Here is a 15,000-nt window from a genome sequence, read left to right as displayed (position 1 = left end):
TTGAGCACCAGTATCACATTAAGCTTACAAGCAGTAATTAAACCAGAATGCAGTGAAAACATCTATAAAAGTGGCACCTTAACTGAAAGGATAGTTTGGATGATGGTGAAACAAGACTTCAATTTAAATAAAGATGTGTCTTGGGTCATGGCCTGTCCACGAAAACAGAGAATTACAAAGCATCATAAAGGAAATAGGGATCACTTCAAAACTGGGAGCATGGTTTTGATCCAAGAGGCCTCTAGGAGTGTGTCAACATTTTCCATGCAGAGATAAGCATGGTGGCAAGTCCAAACTGGACCATGTATTTTCAATAGCAGTGAAGTTTATTCACGGATTACATGGGCTGGGAATGAGGAAACTGTCTGCTCAGTAGTTTCCATCAGGATAGTAGCATCATTTTGTTTCAAAACTTTAGGAAATCTTAACTGGATTTGGAATCACAATGGGAGTTGGCAGCCCAATCTAACTACATCTGTCCAATCAAAATCATGAGGGGTGGGTTTGTCAGCTGAAGCAGTTCACCTCAATAAAGGAAGAATGTTAGATATGCTGAAAGGAAATGACAAACTCCATCTTTCTCTGTCCCTGTTTGTCTTCCTTCCCTGTGGGAAAGGGCAAAGATCATAACAAGGTGCTCACTGCTCCTGCGTGCCCCAGGAGATATAGTCAGGCCGTGTGGCTGCATGGTACTCATCGACTAGCTGCTGCACAATCTCACGGGAGTTGTCCAGCTCATCAAAGTTGTCTTTGAAGATGTCCTCCTTGCGGAACTGCTCCAGGAAGGCCTCCCTCTTGCGCAGCTTGTCATACTGCCGGCATGTCCGCTCGAACAGCTAGGATGCCACACAAAACATGTGTGAGAGTGGGGAAGGACCAGGAAGCAAAAGGCTGGGTGGGAACATGGGAGCTCCTAATCTTAGCCAACCAGCCAAAGGACATAAGGGGTATGAGCAGAGAAGTCTCTGGAGGGGAATCCTAGGGCAGGCAAGCCCCCTGTGTCTGCCTAGCTTAGCAGTGGTGGAGGGGGTGCTAATACAAAGCAGATATGTCCCAGTGTGTTAACCAGGTTTCCTGGCAGGAAGAAGCAAGCAGCTCAGTGAAGCATTGCCATCTGCTATCACATTCCCAGGAAACTTCTGATTTGGGCTGCCCATGCAGCTTACTAGACTGAGTAAATAGCTTGTATTCCCAGGGCTCCTTCAACAAATGGGGACAAATGATCTACTTAGGCAGGGCTGGATTCCTCTAGCATCCAACTCTTGCAGATCCCAGAGTCCCTGGGAGAAAAATGAACACTGAGGCTTCTGTTCCAGGAGACTACAGCAAAGGTGCTTGACACGTGTGGCCTGCATCAAGCCACTTGACAGTGGCTAAAGTTGGATTGTGAGGGTATCCAGTATGCTCACCGAGGAGATGCTGGTGTGGTTTGCCATCATCAGACCGCTGACCCGGTGTGCAGATGGCAGGTAAGGGGACTTTCTAGAGAGTGCCACCTGGATGCTGGCAGGCCCCCAGGGGATAAAGTTGGCCAGCTTCCTCTCACGGATCCTCTGCAGGCTCTTGTGAACCTGGCAAGATAAAAACAGGTCAGCACCATACACATAGCAGCTATGTCTGCCAATCAGCTGGCAGGGCAAGGTCAACATCCTTAAAGGGGCCAGCAAGACCACCCAGTCCCTGCTATCCCCCAGATGGACTGGGCAGGGCCTGTGTGAATGAGGATCTCTAAGAGGCATGTTCCTACCACTGCTCATGGGCCTGGGTTTCAACAATCAGCTCCCAGGATGGGCAGACTTCTGTAGGCAGCAGGGTGTGAACACAGAAACAGCCTTTCAAAGGACTTGGTTCAATGTAGCTGGGCTGAGCAGCAGTCAGCCCTTCTCTGGCTTTCCATCAACTGTTTGTTTTAGGGACCCTTCAATCCAATCCAACCCCACCCCACCCCTAGTAGCATTATGACCCAATCTATTCCCTTCATCTGGGAGCAGACATGTCCCACGTGCCTGTGTTGGGTCCACCTCTCCTTGGATGATATTAAGGATGGCAATGTAGCAGTGGTTGGTCTGTCTGTCTCGCCCAGTGGAGACCATGACGTTTTTAGGCTGTAACAATCTTCTCATCACATCCAGGACTGTGGTCTTCCGCACACTGGCCACCTGCAAATGCCAGCAGAGAGAACTCAGATGGATGATTCATACATGCATACAGCAGAGTGCTGGGTGCACCTGCTTGCGTGGCGCCTCTGCACAGCACATGGAGGTCTATGCTGAAGTTGGATCAATTGCAAAAATAAGGTCATTATGGAAGGCTCATACCCTTTTGAATCATGCACCCAGCCCCAAATCCATGGGCAAGGGAGAGAAGCCACTGAAGCCATGTAACAGCGATGCAAAATTGCTACCGTTGTGCCTTTCCGAGACAAAGGGAAGCAGCCAAGAGCCATTCTGCCCCCTCATGCATGGGGCTAATAGCAGAGCTCAGCCTGAACCTAATGAACAGGGGAGGAGAGGGAACATACGGAGAGTGAGTCACTCCACCCTCTGCAGCCAAACGCACAAGTATTTAGCGAGGCAACGAGCATGCAGGGACGGAAAAGGGGCATGACACTTAAGAGAGGAGCTGATCTGCTGCGATTGCTACTGACCTCACTACAGTCAGCACCTTTCTACCACTTCACTGCAGTGGTGGATTGACCCTGCACAGAGCCAGTGTGGTCACAACACTCCCCCATCTCCCATAACACCCTGGAGCTTAGATGGAATTTGCTACAGTTGGAACTGGGCCCCAAGGCAGTCACTCTAAGGGATAATCATCTGTTGTTTAACATAAAGGGGGGAGGCACACTTCAGTAAGGGGAAATTTCTTCACTAGAGACCAGAAATCATACCCCGTACTCAGGGGCTCACATAGTGGTACTGTGCAGTGGTTCTCCGGTCATTGAAGGGCTATGTTTTGGTTACATGGCTCTTGCATGTGGGAATTACGGAAAGCTGACTTCACTGCTTGCTGGTGTCAGATGGACAGTAAACTTCACCCGCTGCAGGTATTTATCATGGAGAAAAAATAAACTGTAGCATGTGCCACTGCTCAGAAGGGTGCTTATACACATCCATGCAGGAGACCTGATGGACCTTCTAAAGACAGGAACTGACTGTTTACTGGAAGGTGCAGGAAAAATTGTTTCCTGATACTAACTTCCTATAGCTCTATGCTAGGGACAGACAGTTTTCCAACCAGCTTTCTGCTGGTGTGCAGAGGTCATGCCCCAAAACACAAGGGCTGGGGCAGGTCAAGGACAGACATCAACTAAGCTGCTGGCAGGCTCCCGGTACTCCTCCAAGAGAAGTCAGAACACATGCTTGTACCCATTTCTGAGCCAGCAGCCTTTCCGATTTACTTTTCTGAGTAGCATCCTGGGGAAATCCATCTGATGAGAGAAGAAACAACAGTGGTTTGCTCATACTGAGCTACCACACTTCCCCCATATTTCAGTAGGGCCTTGGTCCTGGCTGGTGCAGATGTGCCCACTGCAGGAGGGTGATCAAGGAGTACAGAATACATGTGCAGAAGCGTGGACTACTATCCTACCGTTTTGTACACTCTGATGATGCAGCTGGTGACTGTACTGAGGAGGGGAGGTCAGGAGTTTTGCAGATGAGTACTTCCTACCAAGGCTTTGCAAAGAACAGCAGAATCCTGCCCCAAGGGAAATTGTGGTTGCTGTTAGCTGACAAGTCCCTCCAATTAAATTGATGGGATTGGAAGAATTTGCTGGCAAAGGATGAGGGTGCAGACAGCTGTAACAATCAAGATGTTTCAAATGCCTTTGAAATGTTTCAAAGGGTTAGCTGTGCATGCGTACTGTCTAGAAGTACCTGAAACACTCTCAGAGTTACTTCTTACAATGAAACAGTGCTTGGGAGCATTTTGATTTTTGTTATCTATACATGCAGAAAAGGGCCAGAACCAAGGAAGAGTCAGGTACTCCTCCTCCCTGCTAGCTTTTCTCTTGGGGAAGACCCCTGCAATTGCCAGAGCTGAGCCCTTCAGCCCTAATCCCCTCTACCTCTCCGCTCTGAAGGGGAGAAGAGACTTGGGAATCTCTTGCTGTCCCCAACCCCTGCTTTTCCCTCTACATCCCCACCCTAGGAGGGCAGTAGAGAGGGCTGCAATATTTATTAAATGTTCCAGCTGAGAAAGGCCACAGGAGCCATGTGCATGTCCCCCAGCTGGAATATTTACTTTTTGAAATGTTTCTAAGTGTGTTTAATTTGGAAGAGTTTCAGTTGGTACTTCTGTCTGTGCCCTGTGGTAAGTTGGGTTAACCAGCATTTGAAGGTTGCCTGAGGGTAGACATCTGCCTCATGGGCCACACAGGCTGTTGCTGTCATGAGGTAGGTCAAGCAGAACAGGGAGTGGCAGTCTGTCAAATGCCCTAAGCCAAATGAGGAGGTTGCTTGGCTATATGGAAGCAGGGAAGAACCAAGATAAAGAAAACAATTTATGCCCAGAGTAAGAAGCTAGGACATAGTGCAGGTGTTGGCCATGGCTTCACAAGGCAGCAAGAGGCATGCATGGGAATGAGACAGGCCTGGAGGAAGCCCCTGGGCAGGAGAGAGCCCTATGAAGTAGGTCAGTGCTTACCGACTGGTCTGTGGTGAGTGGTGTGTAGCCAGTCATAAGAAAGTGCAGTCTGGGGGTGGGGATCAGAGAGGCGATCAGGCCAATCAAATCATTGTTCATGTACCCAGGATACCTAAGTGTTGTTGTGCTGGCTGACATGATGGTAGAGACCTGGTGGAGAGAGAAGAAACACAGTCAGAGCCTGGGGAATAGTGCACTTGGAAGTGAGATGTCAAAACCCAGAGCTCAATTCCACAGCAATAAAAGCACATCTGCACAGATAGGGACAGAGCCAAGCTCCTTGCCCCAGCAGGAGCCTTTGCTGTAAGGCCCCAGCATGACTTCTATCCTTCAACAGTGGCTCAGGAAGATCCAGGCCAAGCAGCCATAGACCGAGGCAGGTCAAGACTAAATCAGAGGATGCCAGATTAAAGTATTTGGCAGACTTCTCAAAAAGTGAACACTCCTAGAGTGGGGGCTCTGTACCAGCTGGTTGATCTGGGAGAAGGATGGGTTCTGAATGTGCAGCCGGTCTGTGGCAATCCGATTCAGAGCAGTGTTGTCCAGAACCACCTGCAAAAGAGAGAGGGCTGTGCTCAGCTACCTGGAGAACACTTAGGGGCAGCTGAATAATACACAATGTCACAAGTGAGAACACTGAGAGAACCATCAGTCCTTGCTCAGAGTGCTGGGCCCAAATGTCACAGCACAATGAAGCACTGTGCAATGACAAAGATGACACTCAAACTGATTCATTCCGAGATGGCTGTTATTCTGGAGCATAACCAACACTCCATGGGAAACTCTCCCACTCCCATTTTGGCTGCATGCCCCAGAGCCCTCCCAAGACAGTGCTGCCCCAAATGTCTGCCTCCAAGACAGTGCAGTGCAATGTCAAAGCAAGTGAAAAGCCTGAAGGGAGTGAGAAAGCCCACTGCTTAACAGACACAGACCAAGAGACTAGAAATTCTCATGCAAACTGGACTGGATGAAAAAGTGTCTTGGCTGAGACCTGTCCACAGTTCTGGGTGGGAGCTGGAGATGTCTTTATTGCCAGGCGGCCCCTGGAGAACAGGGGCCACTGATAATGAAGACCTGGGGTAGGGCCCAAGGGGAGCTATGTTTGAGTAGAGTGTTTTAAGTCAGATTCTTCTCCAGCTGGCTTCTACTTTCACTAGCCTCAGGACTGAAACAGAAAGGAGAGCAGTGGAAGCAGAGCCAGCATTAGCCTCTCACTGCTGCAAGCAAGTTTGTCCTATATTTAGAAGATAGCCCCACATAAATGCAGAAGGGAGTGCCTCAGAGCTCCAGGCATAGGTTCAAAGCCCTGTAATTCCCAGACTATGGAAAGGCTCAGCCTTTCCAGGGGCAGGTATGGAGCTCTATACAGTTTGCTTTCCAGGTCCCATTTGTTCTGCACAGACATTAGCATGCATTGCTATGACATGCTGGCTGATGCTGCTTGCCCTGTGGCAAGCTATATTTCAGAGCTGATGTGGAATGCGGGATCCTACATAAACACAAGGAACAACATCACTACTGATCGACAGCTGTGCTGGCCTCGACAGATTGGAGGTCCGATGGTTCCTGAAGTGGGAGGTGAGGGCTAGCTCACTGGTGTTCCCATTCCGCTTCAAACTGCAGCAGGATTCTTACCACACAGTCAGCATTCTGGGTCAGCCGCTTGAGAGTCAGCAAGGAGTTGTATGGCTGGACCACGACATCGCTCATCTCATCCTGGTTTGGGAAAACTGAATAGGTCTCCACCAGCTTCTTGGGATATCTGAGTGAGTGAGCCCAGACATCAAGAGTTAACCTCATCAATCCTGCTGTCAGTGCTTCCCTCCCACGAGTTCCCTTCTCAGTCTCCAGGGTTCAGGACAGTGGTGAGTCACCCACAGTGCATGCCAAAGTCTGCTCCCAGGGAGGAAGAAAATTTGTTCCACCAATGCCTGCATCCAGCAGCATGGCAGGAAGCCATCAGACAAAGCCAAAGGCAAGGCTGAACCAGCCACTGGATGAGTAAGCAGCTGCTCACAAGCAAAGCTGCATGTGGGGACAAGCAAGGTAGCAGTGCAGGAATCCTGGCTCCAGCCTCCTACCTTCATTGGTGCAGCTGATCAGATCAGATCAACTTGAAAGGAGACAAAGAGACTGAACAGAACAAACTCCATTTCAGAGACTCTGCAGCCCCTGGGTATAGCAGGAGCCATCCCTTTTCTCCAGATAATCTGCCGGGGACTGCACGAGACAGTGTCTGGGTGGGGACAGTGGAACAGGCCCTAAGGGTGTGGACACATGTAACAATTAAAATGTTTCAAATGCCTTTGAAATGTTTCAAAGGGCATTTCGCTGTGTGTACAAGCCCCCTGACACGTTCTAAAAGTGGCTGGAACACTCCAGTGTATTCTCTCTCCTTATACGAGGTACTTTTTTGGAATGTTTCACTTTGTTACGTCTGGAATGGCGGGATGGAGAGCAGGCAGATGGCCTGCCAGCTGCTCTGTCCCATCAGATCCCTGGAGGTCCCTGCCAGATGTCAGGCCCTTCAGTACCAGTCCCCCTACCCTTCACCTCTCTGCTGGACTGTGAGTGGGAAGAGGTGGGGATAGAAGAGATTGGAGCTGGGGATCCCCCTCCCCAACCTGTCTCTTCTTCTCTCCCATCCCTAGGGGGAAATGGAAGCAAAAAGTGCTGGTCCCAGCAGCCTGCTCTAGCACCCCATGGGGGCACATGTCACCCCGGCTGAAATGTTTCCAAGTGCATTTCACTTGAAACGTTTCAGTTGTTATGTCTGTCCATAACCTGAGTCAACACTCTTCAGCTTCCAGAAGTCCCAGGCTGGCCTAGAGTCTGCTGAGGTGAAGGGGCTAATGCTGAGTACTCACCTGTCATTCAATCTCTCCAGCAGATAGGAGCCTAACCCAGAGCCTGTTCCGCCAGCAATGGAGTGACACAGCACAAAGCCCTGGAACGAAGCAGAATGTGGACAGCTCAAGGGACCAACTCAGCCTCCCAAGTGAGACGGAGCAGAGATGAGCTCTGGCCATGCCATGCAACAGAGCCTGGGTCAGCACAGCTGGCAGCTGACTCTCTCTGGACCTGTGTCAAGAGCCACTAGTGGCAGTCAGGTGACATCACTGAACATCCTTCAAGCCTTGTCTCTGAGACAAAGTCCTGCAACTCAGCTGCCCCCATCCTGCTCAGGAGCCTTTTAGATCCCTCCCAACCTTAGAACACAGGTTAAAGCATCACAGATATCCCTCCCTCAGCTCAGCATCCAATCAGTTTTAACACAGGTGAGTTCACAAGTTCAGGCCCTTCCTCTATTTCCAAATCAACCTACACCTGTCCCTACCAATTTTAGTGTCCCTAGAGGAAAGGCTCCTCCCTTTCTGACTCCAAGCTAAACACTCACCTGCTCCAGATCCCCACAACCTGCTCCTTCTACAATCATGTGTTTCATGATTTCCTTTTCCTGTTGCAGTGTAACAGAATGAAATAAACACATGGGTGCTCTGACCATCTCAGCAAGGGGCATGATGAAACTGAGGACAGTCAAGGTGATGTCAGATAAATAAAGCAAAACCAGCTGAAGAGATGGTGATTTCTTCCCCTGACTCCCCTCCTGCCTCTGAGTTACAGGACTCCACAGTGGCAGTAACAGGAGGCTGAATTTCTCAGCTGAGTGGTTTCATGGTTACTGATCTCCTTTAAACCTGCTTAAGAAACTGAAACTGTAGCTGCCCGGGGTTCTTCACACCTTCACACTCTAAGGATTTCATGGTAGCCAACAGCTTAGGCTGGCCCAAAAGCTGGACTATGTCTGTCTGCTGCCACCTTGTGGTTCTAAAGCAAGCATCCATTCAAATCACATGCATAGCAGAGCAAACCAACAGGGTACAGATTGGGATGGGGGCATTTCATCAAGACCCTTCCTACCCAGCTGTGGAGATTCACTAGAAGCCAAGCTGGGACGGGAGTGTTTGGAGAGTGCTCCTTTGGGAAAAGGGAGAGGAACTACTCAGTCTGATGCACGGGGAGATGAAGAGTAGGTAAAGTGGGTAAAGGGAGGCAGCAGGTCAAAATCCCTTCTTAATAACAAGCTCTGTTGGGTGTTTATGGTCTCCTCCAGGAGAGGCCATCACTAGAGGTGTTTAAACTGGATTTGGAAAATGTTACAAACCTTGCCAGAGAAAACCCCTCCCCATCCAAGGGATCATGGGATCTTAGTTTCATAGTTTATAGGGTCGGAAGAGACCTTAACAGATCATCAAGTCCAACCCCCTGCCCTGGGCAGGAACGAGAGCTGGGGTCATAATACCTGAGCCAGATGTCTATCTAGCCTCCTCTTGAAGACCCCCAAGGTAGGGGACTCCCTTGGGAACCTATTCCAAAACCTGGCAGCCCTAACCATAAAGTAATGCCTCCTGATATCTAGCCTGAACCCACCCTCAATCAATCTGTGGCTACTATTCCTTGTTATCCTAGGTGGTGCCCGAGGAACAGAGCCTCACTTATTTCCTGCTTGTCCCCCCTGGTGAGTTTACAGATGGCCATCAGATCCCCTCTCAGTCTTCTCTTGTGGAGGCTGAATAGATTCAGGCCCTTTAGTTTATCTTCATGGGGCCTGGCCTACTGCTCCCTGACCATGAAAGTGACCCTCCTTTGGACCCTCTCAAGGTTAGCCACATCCCTCTTGAAGTGCAGCACCCAGAACTGGACACAGTACTCCAACTGCAGCCTGACCAGCGCTGCATAGAGGGGAAGGATCACCTCCCTGGACCTGCGTGTGATGCCTCAGTACATGCACGACAAGGTGCGGTTAGCCTTACTGACTGCTTCCTCGCATTGGCAGCTCATGTCCATCCTGGAGTCAACAAGGACTCCAAGATCCCTTTCAGCCACTGTTTTGTTGAGAAGGGCGTTCCCTAGCCTATAGGTGTGTTGCAGGTTCCTTCTTCCTAGATGCAGCATCTTGCGCTTGTCTGCATTGAATTCCATTCTATTCTCATCCGCCACCTCTGTAACCTGTCTGTCCCTCCCCTCCAGTGTGCCCACTTCTCCCCAGATCTTTGTGTTATCAGAGAATTTGGACAGTGTGCTTTCCACACCCACCTCCAAGACACTGATAAAGATGCTGAATCTTAGGGGAGAACACAACAGATTTGGGAAAAGCTTCCTGTCTAGGATTACTACCCTGGATGCAAGCTGCTCAGCAGCCTTACCCCCAAAGATATTTGCATCCTCCAAGTTTCCACAAAGATTGAGCCTTCAAAGTAACCCAGACAAAAGAACAGAGACCTTAGGGCTGGGATATACCCTGGGAAATGGCAGTCTGGCACAGTCAGCAATGAATGATCTAAGGCCTCTTTGTTACTTACCTCTAAACTGTCACTCCCATCAGCCTCTCTATCTATTATGTCAAAGATATCTTCATGGATTTTTTCACCCTGCAAGGCAGAACCAAAGCAACATTCATTCCATTAACTTCCCCTTGAGGAACCACAGAGAAGTAGAGCTGGAAGGGACCTCCACAGGCTATCTAGTCCAGTGGTTCTCAACTATTTTTGTATCAGGATTTGTAAACATTGATGGCCAGTCCTGACTCAGTAAATACTCTAAGTAGAAAACAGCTCCCAGACCTTGCCAGTACCTCTCATTCCTGACCCACAGCCCCCTGGCCCTGCTGGTGCCCCTCACTGACCTACAGCCCTCTGGTCCTGTTGGCGACTCCTAACCCATGGATCTCTGGCCCTGCCAGTGTCTCCCCAGTTGGTTACTCCTCATGCTGCTGACAGCATGGCTGGCACAGGATTCATGGTGGCAGCAGAAATGAGTCCTGCTGCCCTTGCCCACTCTCCCATGCTGGGACCCACCTGCTGGGCCATGGAAGCGGCTCCTGCCTGTGTCAGTCTGGCCAGGCTGCAGTCCCGTGCACGCTGCAGGTGCACAGATCTGCGGGGCACGTGCCCCCCCACTCCCCCAACCCACTGAAGAGCTGGGGGTGGGGAGCAGCAGGTTGGGAGTGAGGGGTACCAGCAGCAGGACTGGGAAGGTAGGGGGACTTTGGGTTGGGAGTAAGGTCCCCTCCCAAATGTTGCCTGTGCCCATTCCTGCCCCCCCAATGCATCGTTTATGCCCCCTCCACCCCACAGACTTACCTGTGGGAAGCTGCAGGAGCTGCTCCCCATCCTGCTTAGTTGCCATGTGCATGCGCACATGCATATGGTGCCTCCTGCCTGATCGCCTTCTTCCCACTCCCCACAGCCCCAAGCAGCCCCTTGTACACTGGAACTCTGCCAGCATGCAGGGGGAAACATGTACTTTCCCATGTTTTTCTACAATGGTCACAACCCTTTCAAATATTCTTATGACCAACTTTTGGGTTGCAACCCATGGGTTGAGAAACACTGATCTAGTCCAGCTAGATCATCCCTACCCAAAACATACTATACAATCCATAATCTAAACTCTACATAAAACCACCATCAACCCTGACACAACACAGACATAACACCTTAACCTGCCACAGGTATGTGCCAGGTATAATGTCATGCAGCTTCCAGCCATGCCATTAGATCTGTTAGGGGTGTTTTTTTACCCATGAGTCCATCCTGAATGCTATGGTACTTGCATATCAGCACTTAGGATCGTAAGAAAGTAAGGCTGGAAGGGACCTTATGAGGCCATTTAATCTAGCTCCCAGCTCAAGGCTATCCCAGCCAAGACCTTTTTTTTAACCTGCTCTTAAGAATTTCTACAGAGGGAGATTCCACAACTTCTCTAGGTAGCCAGTTCCAATTTCTCATACTCAAACAATTCTTCCCAATTTCCAAACTAAATTTTCCCTGCTGCAGCTTGAGGCAATTGCTCCTAGTCCTGTCCCCTACGGTCGCAAAGAAAGAGCTAACATCTTTATAATCATCCTTCAGCATTTCAAACTGTTAGCAAATCCCTCCTCAGTCATTTCCTCTCCAGACTAAACAAGTCCAGTTCCTTCAGTCTCTCTTCAGAAATCATTGTCTCCAGCTCCCTAACCATTTTCATTGCCCTCTGCTGGACTCTTTCCAATTTGTTCACATCCTTTCTGTAGTGGGGGACTGAGAACTGGACACACTACTCCAGATGTGGCCTCACTACTGCCAAGTAGAGGGAAATAAATCACTCCCTTTGATCTGCTGGCAATGCTCCTACTAATGAAACCCAGCATGCTGGTAGTCTTCTTTACAACAAGGGCGCATGTTGATGACTCATATTCAGCTTCTTGCCCACTGTAAGCCCCAGGTCCTTTTCTATAGAGCTGCTGCTTAGCCACTCAGTCCCCAGCCTGTAGCGGTACATGGGACTGTTTCATCCTCAGTTCAGGATTTTGAACTTGTCCTTATTGAACTTCGTGAGATTTCTTTTGGTCCAATCCTGCAATTTGTCAAGGTCTCTCTGAATCCTAGCTCTACCCTCCAGCACATCTACTACTACCCCCAGCTTGGTGCCATCTGCTGCAGGTGCACTTCATCCCACCTGCCAGGTTGTTGATGAAGATATTGAACAAAACCAGCCACAGGACCGCCCCCTGGGGCACTCCCCTTGATAGTGGTTGCCAACTAGACACGGAGCCATTGACTACTGCCATCTGAGCTGGGTTATCCAGCCAGTTTTCTATTCACCTTACAGTCCATTCATCCAACCAACCCGTACTTCTTTAGCTCGCTTGTGAGAAAGTTATGGAAGACTGTATCAAAAGACTTGCTAAAGTCAAGGTATATCACATCCAATGCTCTCCCCCACAAGAACCTGTCATCTCATCATAAAAAGCAATCAGGTTGGTCAGGCATGACTTGCCCTAGGTGAATCCATGCTGACTGTTCCTAATCACCACCGCCTCCTTCAAGTGCTTAGAAATGGATTCCCTGAGGACCTGTCCCATGATTTGTCCAGGGACTGAGGTATGGCTGATCGGTTTGTAGTTCCCCAGATCCTCCTTCTTCTAAACATGGGCACTGGATTTGCACTTTTCTGATTGCCTGGGAGCTCTCCTGATTGCCAAACGTTTTCAAAGATAACAGCTAGTGGCTCTGCAATCACATCACCCAACTCCCTTAGCACCCCTGGATGCATCACATCTGGCACCATCGACTTGTACATATCCAGCTTTTCTAAATAGTCCCTAACCTGTTCATTTGCCACTGTTGGCTGTTTACCTCCTCCCCAAACTATGTGGCCTGGAGCAACAGTCTGGGAGCTGAACTTGCCTGTGAAGACTGAGGTAAAGAAGGCATCAAGTACTTCAGCCTTTGCTGAATGGGACTGCCCCCTGTTCAGTGAGGGACCCACATTTTCCCTCATTTTCCTCTTCTTGCAGACATCCATGTAGAAACCTTTCTTGTTACCCTTCATGTCCTTTGCTAACTACAACTCCTGTTGCACTTGACCTTCCTTATTTCATCCCTGAATGCCAAGCAATACTCTTATACTCCTTCCTAGTAGTTTATCCAAGTTCCCACTTCTTGTAAGCTTTCTTTTTGTGTTTTAGCTCTCTGAAGAGTCCCCTGCTATGCCAAGCTGCTTTTCTGCCATACTTGCTAGTCTCCTGCATCAGGATGTTAATTCCTGTATGTGTCAATGTGTTTTTAAGCCTCCCCAAAGGCATTGGGTATTGTCTAAAGCTAAGACTGGGGACTTCAACTGGGGTGTGCCAATTCTCCTGCTAGGAGCAAAGCTGGAGATTCCTGGAGAGGGTGTCTTGCCCTTCTGCTCTGGGTCAGACTGATCGCTATACTTGGGGTCAGGAAGGAATCTTACTCCATGGTCAGACTGGTATGGTCTGTGAGGGTCTTTGACTTCTTCTATATATAGCAGGGGTTGTGGTATTCTACCCGGGACCTCTTCAGCATATATTGAAAATATTTTACGGGAGCAGGACATTGGATGCCGTGGTTCCCCTGCTTTACCTGTGGCACATTAGGGTATTACGTCTGTGTTGCATCAGGGTTGAGGGTAGTCTTATATAGAGTTTAGATTATGGTTGTATAGGATGGACTGGATAGAGACGATCCTGCCTCAGGCAGGGGGTTGAACCAGATGACCTCTGGAGGTTCCAACTTTTCTATGACTATGACTAAAATACAACCAGTAATCCTGGATGCCTTTCCCCTTCAGACTGGTCTCCCTGAGAAACATTTTTGTAAAGAGTCCACCAGAGAGAGACAATCCGTCCACATATTTTTGAAGCATGGGGCCCAAAACAGCACAGAGTACTGAAGGGAATCCCAGCAGGGCTGAAGGAATTCCCTGGTAAGCTCTTAAGCACAAGGCCTAGAAATATGTTTGCACCAGCATGCATGAGGCCACTTACCTGGGAGAAGCCACTGGCCCAGTTGTTTCCAGCCCCGCCTCCATGCTCAGATAGGTAGATGTTTTCCGGATTGTACAGGTTCGCGTAAGGGGAGTTCAGGATGGAGTGAATCACTCGGGGCTCAAGGTCCAGAAGCACAGCCCGAGGGATGTAATGTTCATCATCTGCCTGTAACAGGGAGCAGTGAGAGGGCTAAAGAACATGACACAGTCATAACTCAACAATGCTCTGCTCTGCAGGAGAAACTGAGGCAGGCACCAGCTGTCAGCCCAGAGCTATAAACACAGCCAGCATCAGCATCGGGTCCTGGTTCAGCAGACTGGCAAAGCAACAGTTATTACCGGGCACCTCTCTCAAGACAGCACCTAGTTGCATCCCCGGACCCTGCTGCACCAGGTGCTGCACGCAGAACAGATGCGGCCCCTTCCACAAAATGCTCCCACTGGTAGCAGATGCATGACAACTCTGCAACTGTGGCCGGGGGGCCGCCTGCACCAGGTGCCACAAGGGGCACAAGTGCTTCCATGCGCGGGAGGCAGCAGTACAGGGCAGCTCGGGGCAGGGGCAGGGGCTGGAATCGGAGCGGCCTGGGGGGGCCGGGCCCGCACCTGGTAGAAGAAGACGTCCTTGCGGTCCGTGCCCTCGGTGGCGAACTCCTCCACGATGCCCTCGGGGCTGATGCCGTGCTCGGCGCACAGCTGCTTCCAGAACTCGAACCCGACTGCGGCCAAGGAGGGGAGGCGGCGTCAGCCCTGCGCGCGCTCGCCCGCCCACCCCGGCCTTGCCTACCCGCCCTGGCCCCAGGTAGGGCCCTGCTAGGCGCCCCCGCCTGCCCGGCCCCGCTCACTCTGGTTTCCGCACTGGCCCAGCTGCAGGGTGATGATCTCCCGCGGCATCTCGCCCGCAGCCGTCGACTTCACCGTCGCCCGCCCCGCGTCGCCGGGAGCCCGCCGCGCCTGCGCATTAGGCGGCAGCTGTCCGTGCAACAAGATGGCAGCGCCCAGGCCCAGTGGCGGGCG

At 50.5% G+C, this 15,000-nt stretch overlaps 1 protein-coding gene across 1 annotated transcript; it reads right to left on the bottom strand.

The window, feature by feature from the left end:
- Positions 1-303: 303 nt before the first annotated feature.
- Positions 304-14,972, bottom strand: TUBG1 (tubulin gamma 1). Its single transcript, XM_090044027.1, has 11 exons — positions 14,829-14,972; positions 14,590-14,702; positions 13,982-14,149; positions 10,011-10,079; positions 7,515-7,594; positions 6,283-6,409; positions 5,113-5,199; positions 4,648-4,797; positions 2,007-2,159; positions 1,410-1,571; positions 304-836 (listed from the first exon to the last, which is right to left on the bottom strand). Exons 1-11 carry the CDS (start codon positions 14,875-14,877, stop codon positions 639-641), a joined length of 1,356 nt encoding a protein of 451 aa, XP_089900153.1. The 5' UTR covers positions 14,878-14,972; the 3' UTR covers positions 304-638.
- Between the last annotated feature and the right edge of the window lie 28 nt (positions 14,973-15,000).

The sequence above is a fragment of the Crocodylus siamensis genome, chromosome 4 (genome assembly GCF_052110815.1).
Source record: "Crocodylus siamensis isolate JL-2025a chromosome 4, ASM5211081v1, whole genome shotgun sequence".
NCBI classification, from domain to species: domain Eukaryota; kingdom Metazoa; phylum Chordata; order Crocodylia; family Crocodylidae; genus Crocodylus; species Crocodylus siamensis.
The sequence above is the reverse complement of the archived record's forward strand: the minus strand, read 5'-3'. Positions and strand labels throughout refer to the sequence as shown.

What these genes read in the sequence shown, in the direction of transcription:
- TUBG1 (XM_090044027.1), bottom strand. Translation starts at nt 14,877, where the DNA reads ATGCCGCGGGAGATCATCACCCTGCAGCTGGGCCAGTGCGGAAACCAG. An exon ending in CCCAGAATGCTGACTGTGTG is followed by an intron (nt 5,200 to 6,282) that starts GTAAGAATCCTG and finishes TCTCTTTTGCAG; the next exon opens with GTGGTTCTGGACAACACTGC. An exon ending in CACTCACCACAGACCAGTCG is followed by an intron (nt 2,160 to 4,647) that starts GTAAGCACTGAC and finishes TGGCATTTGCAG; the next exon opens with GTGGCCAGTGTGCGGAAGAC.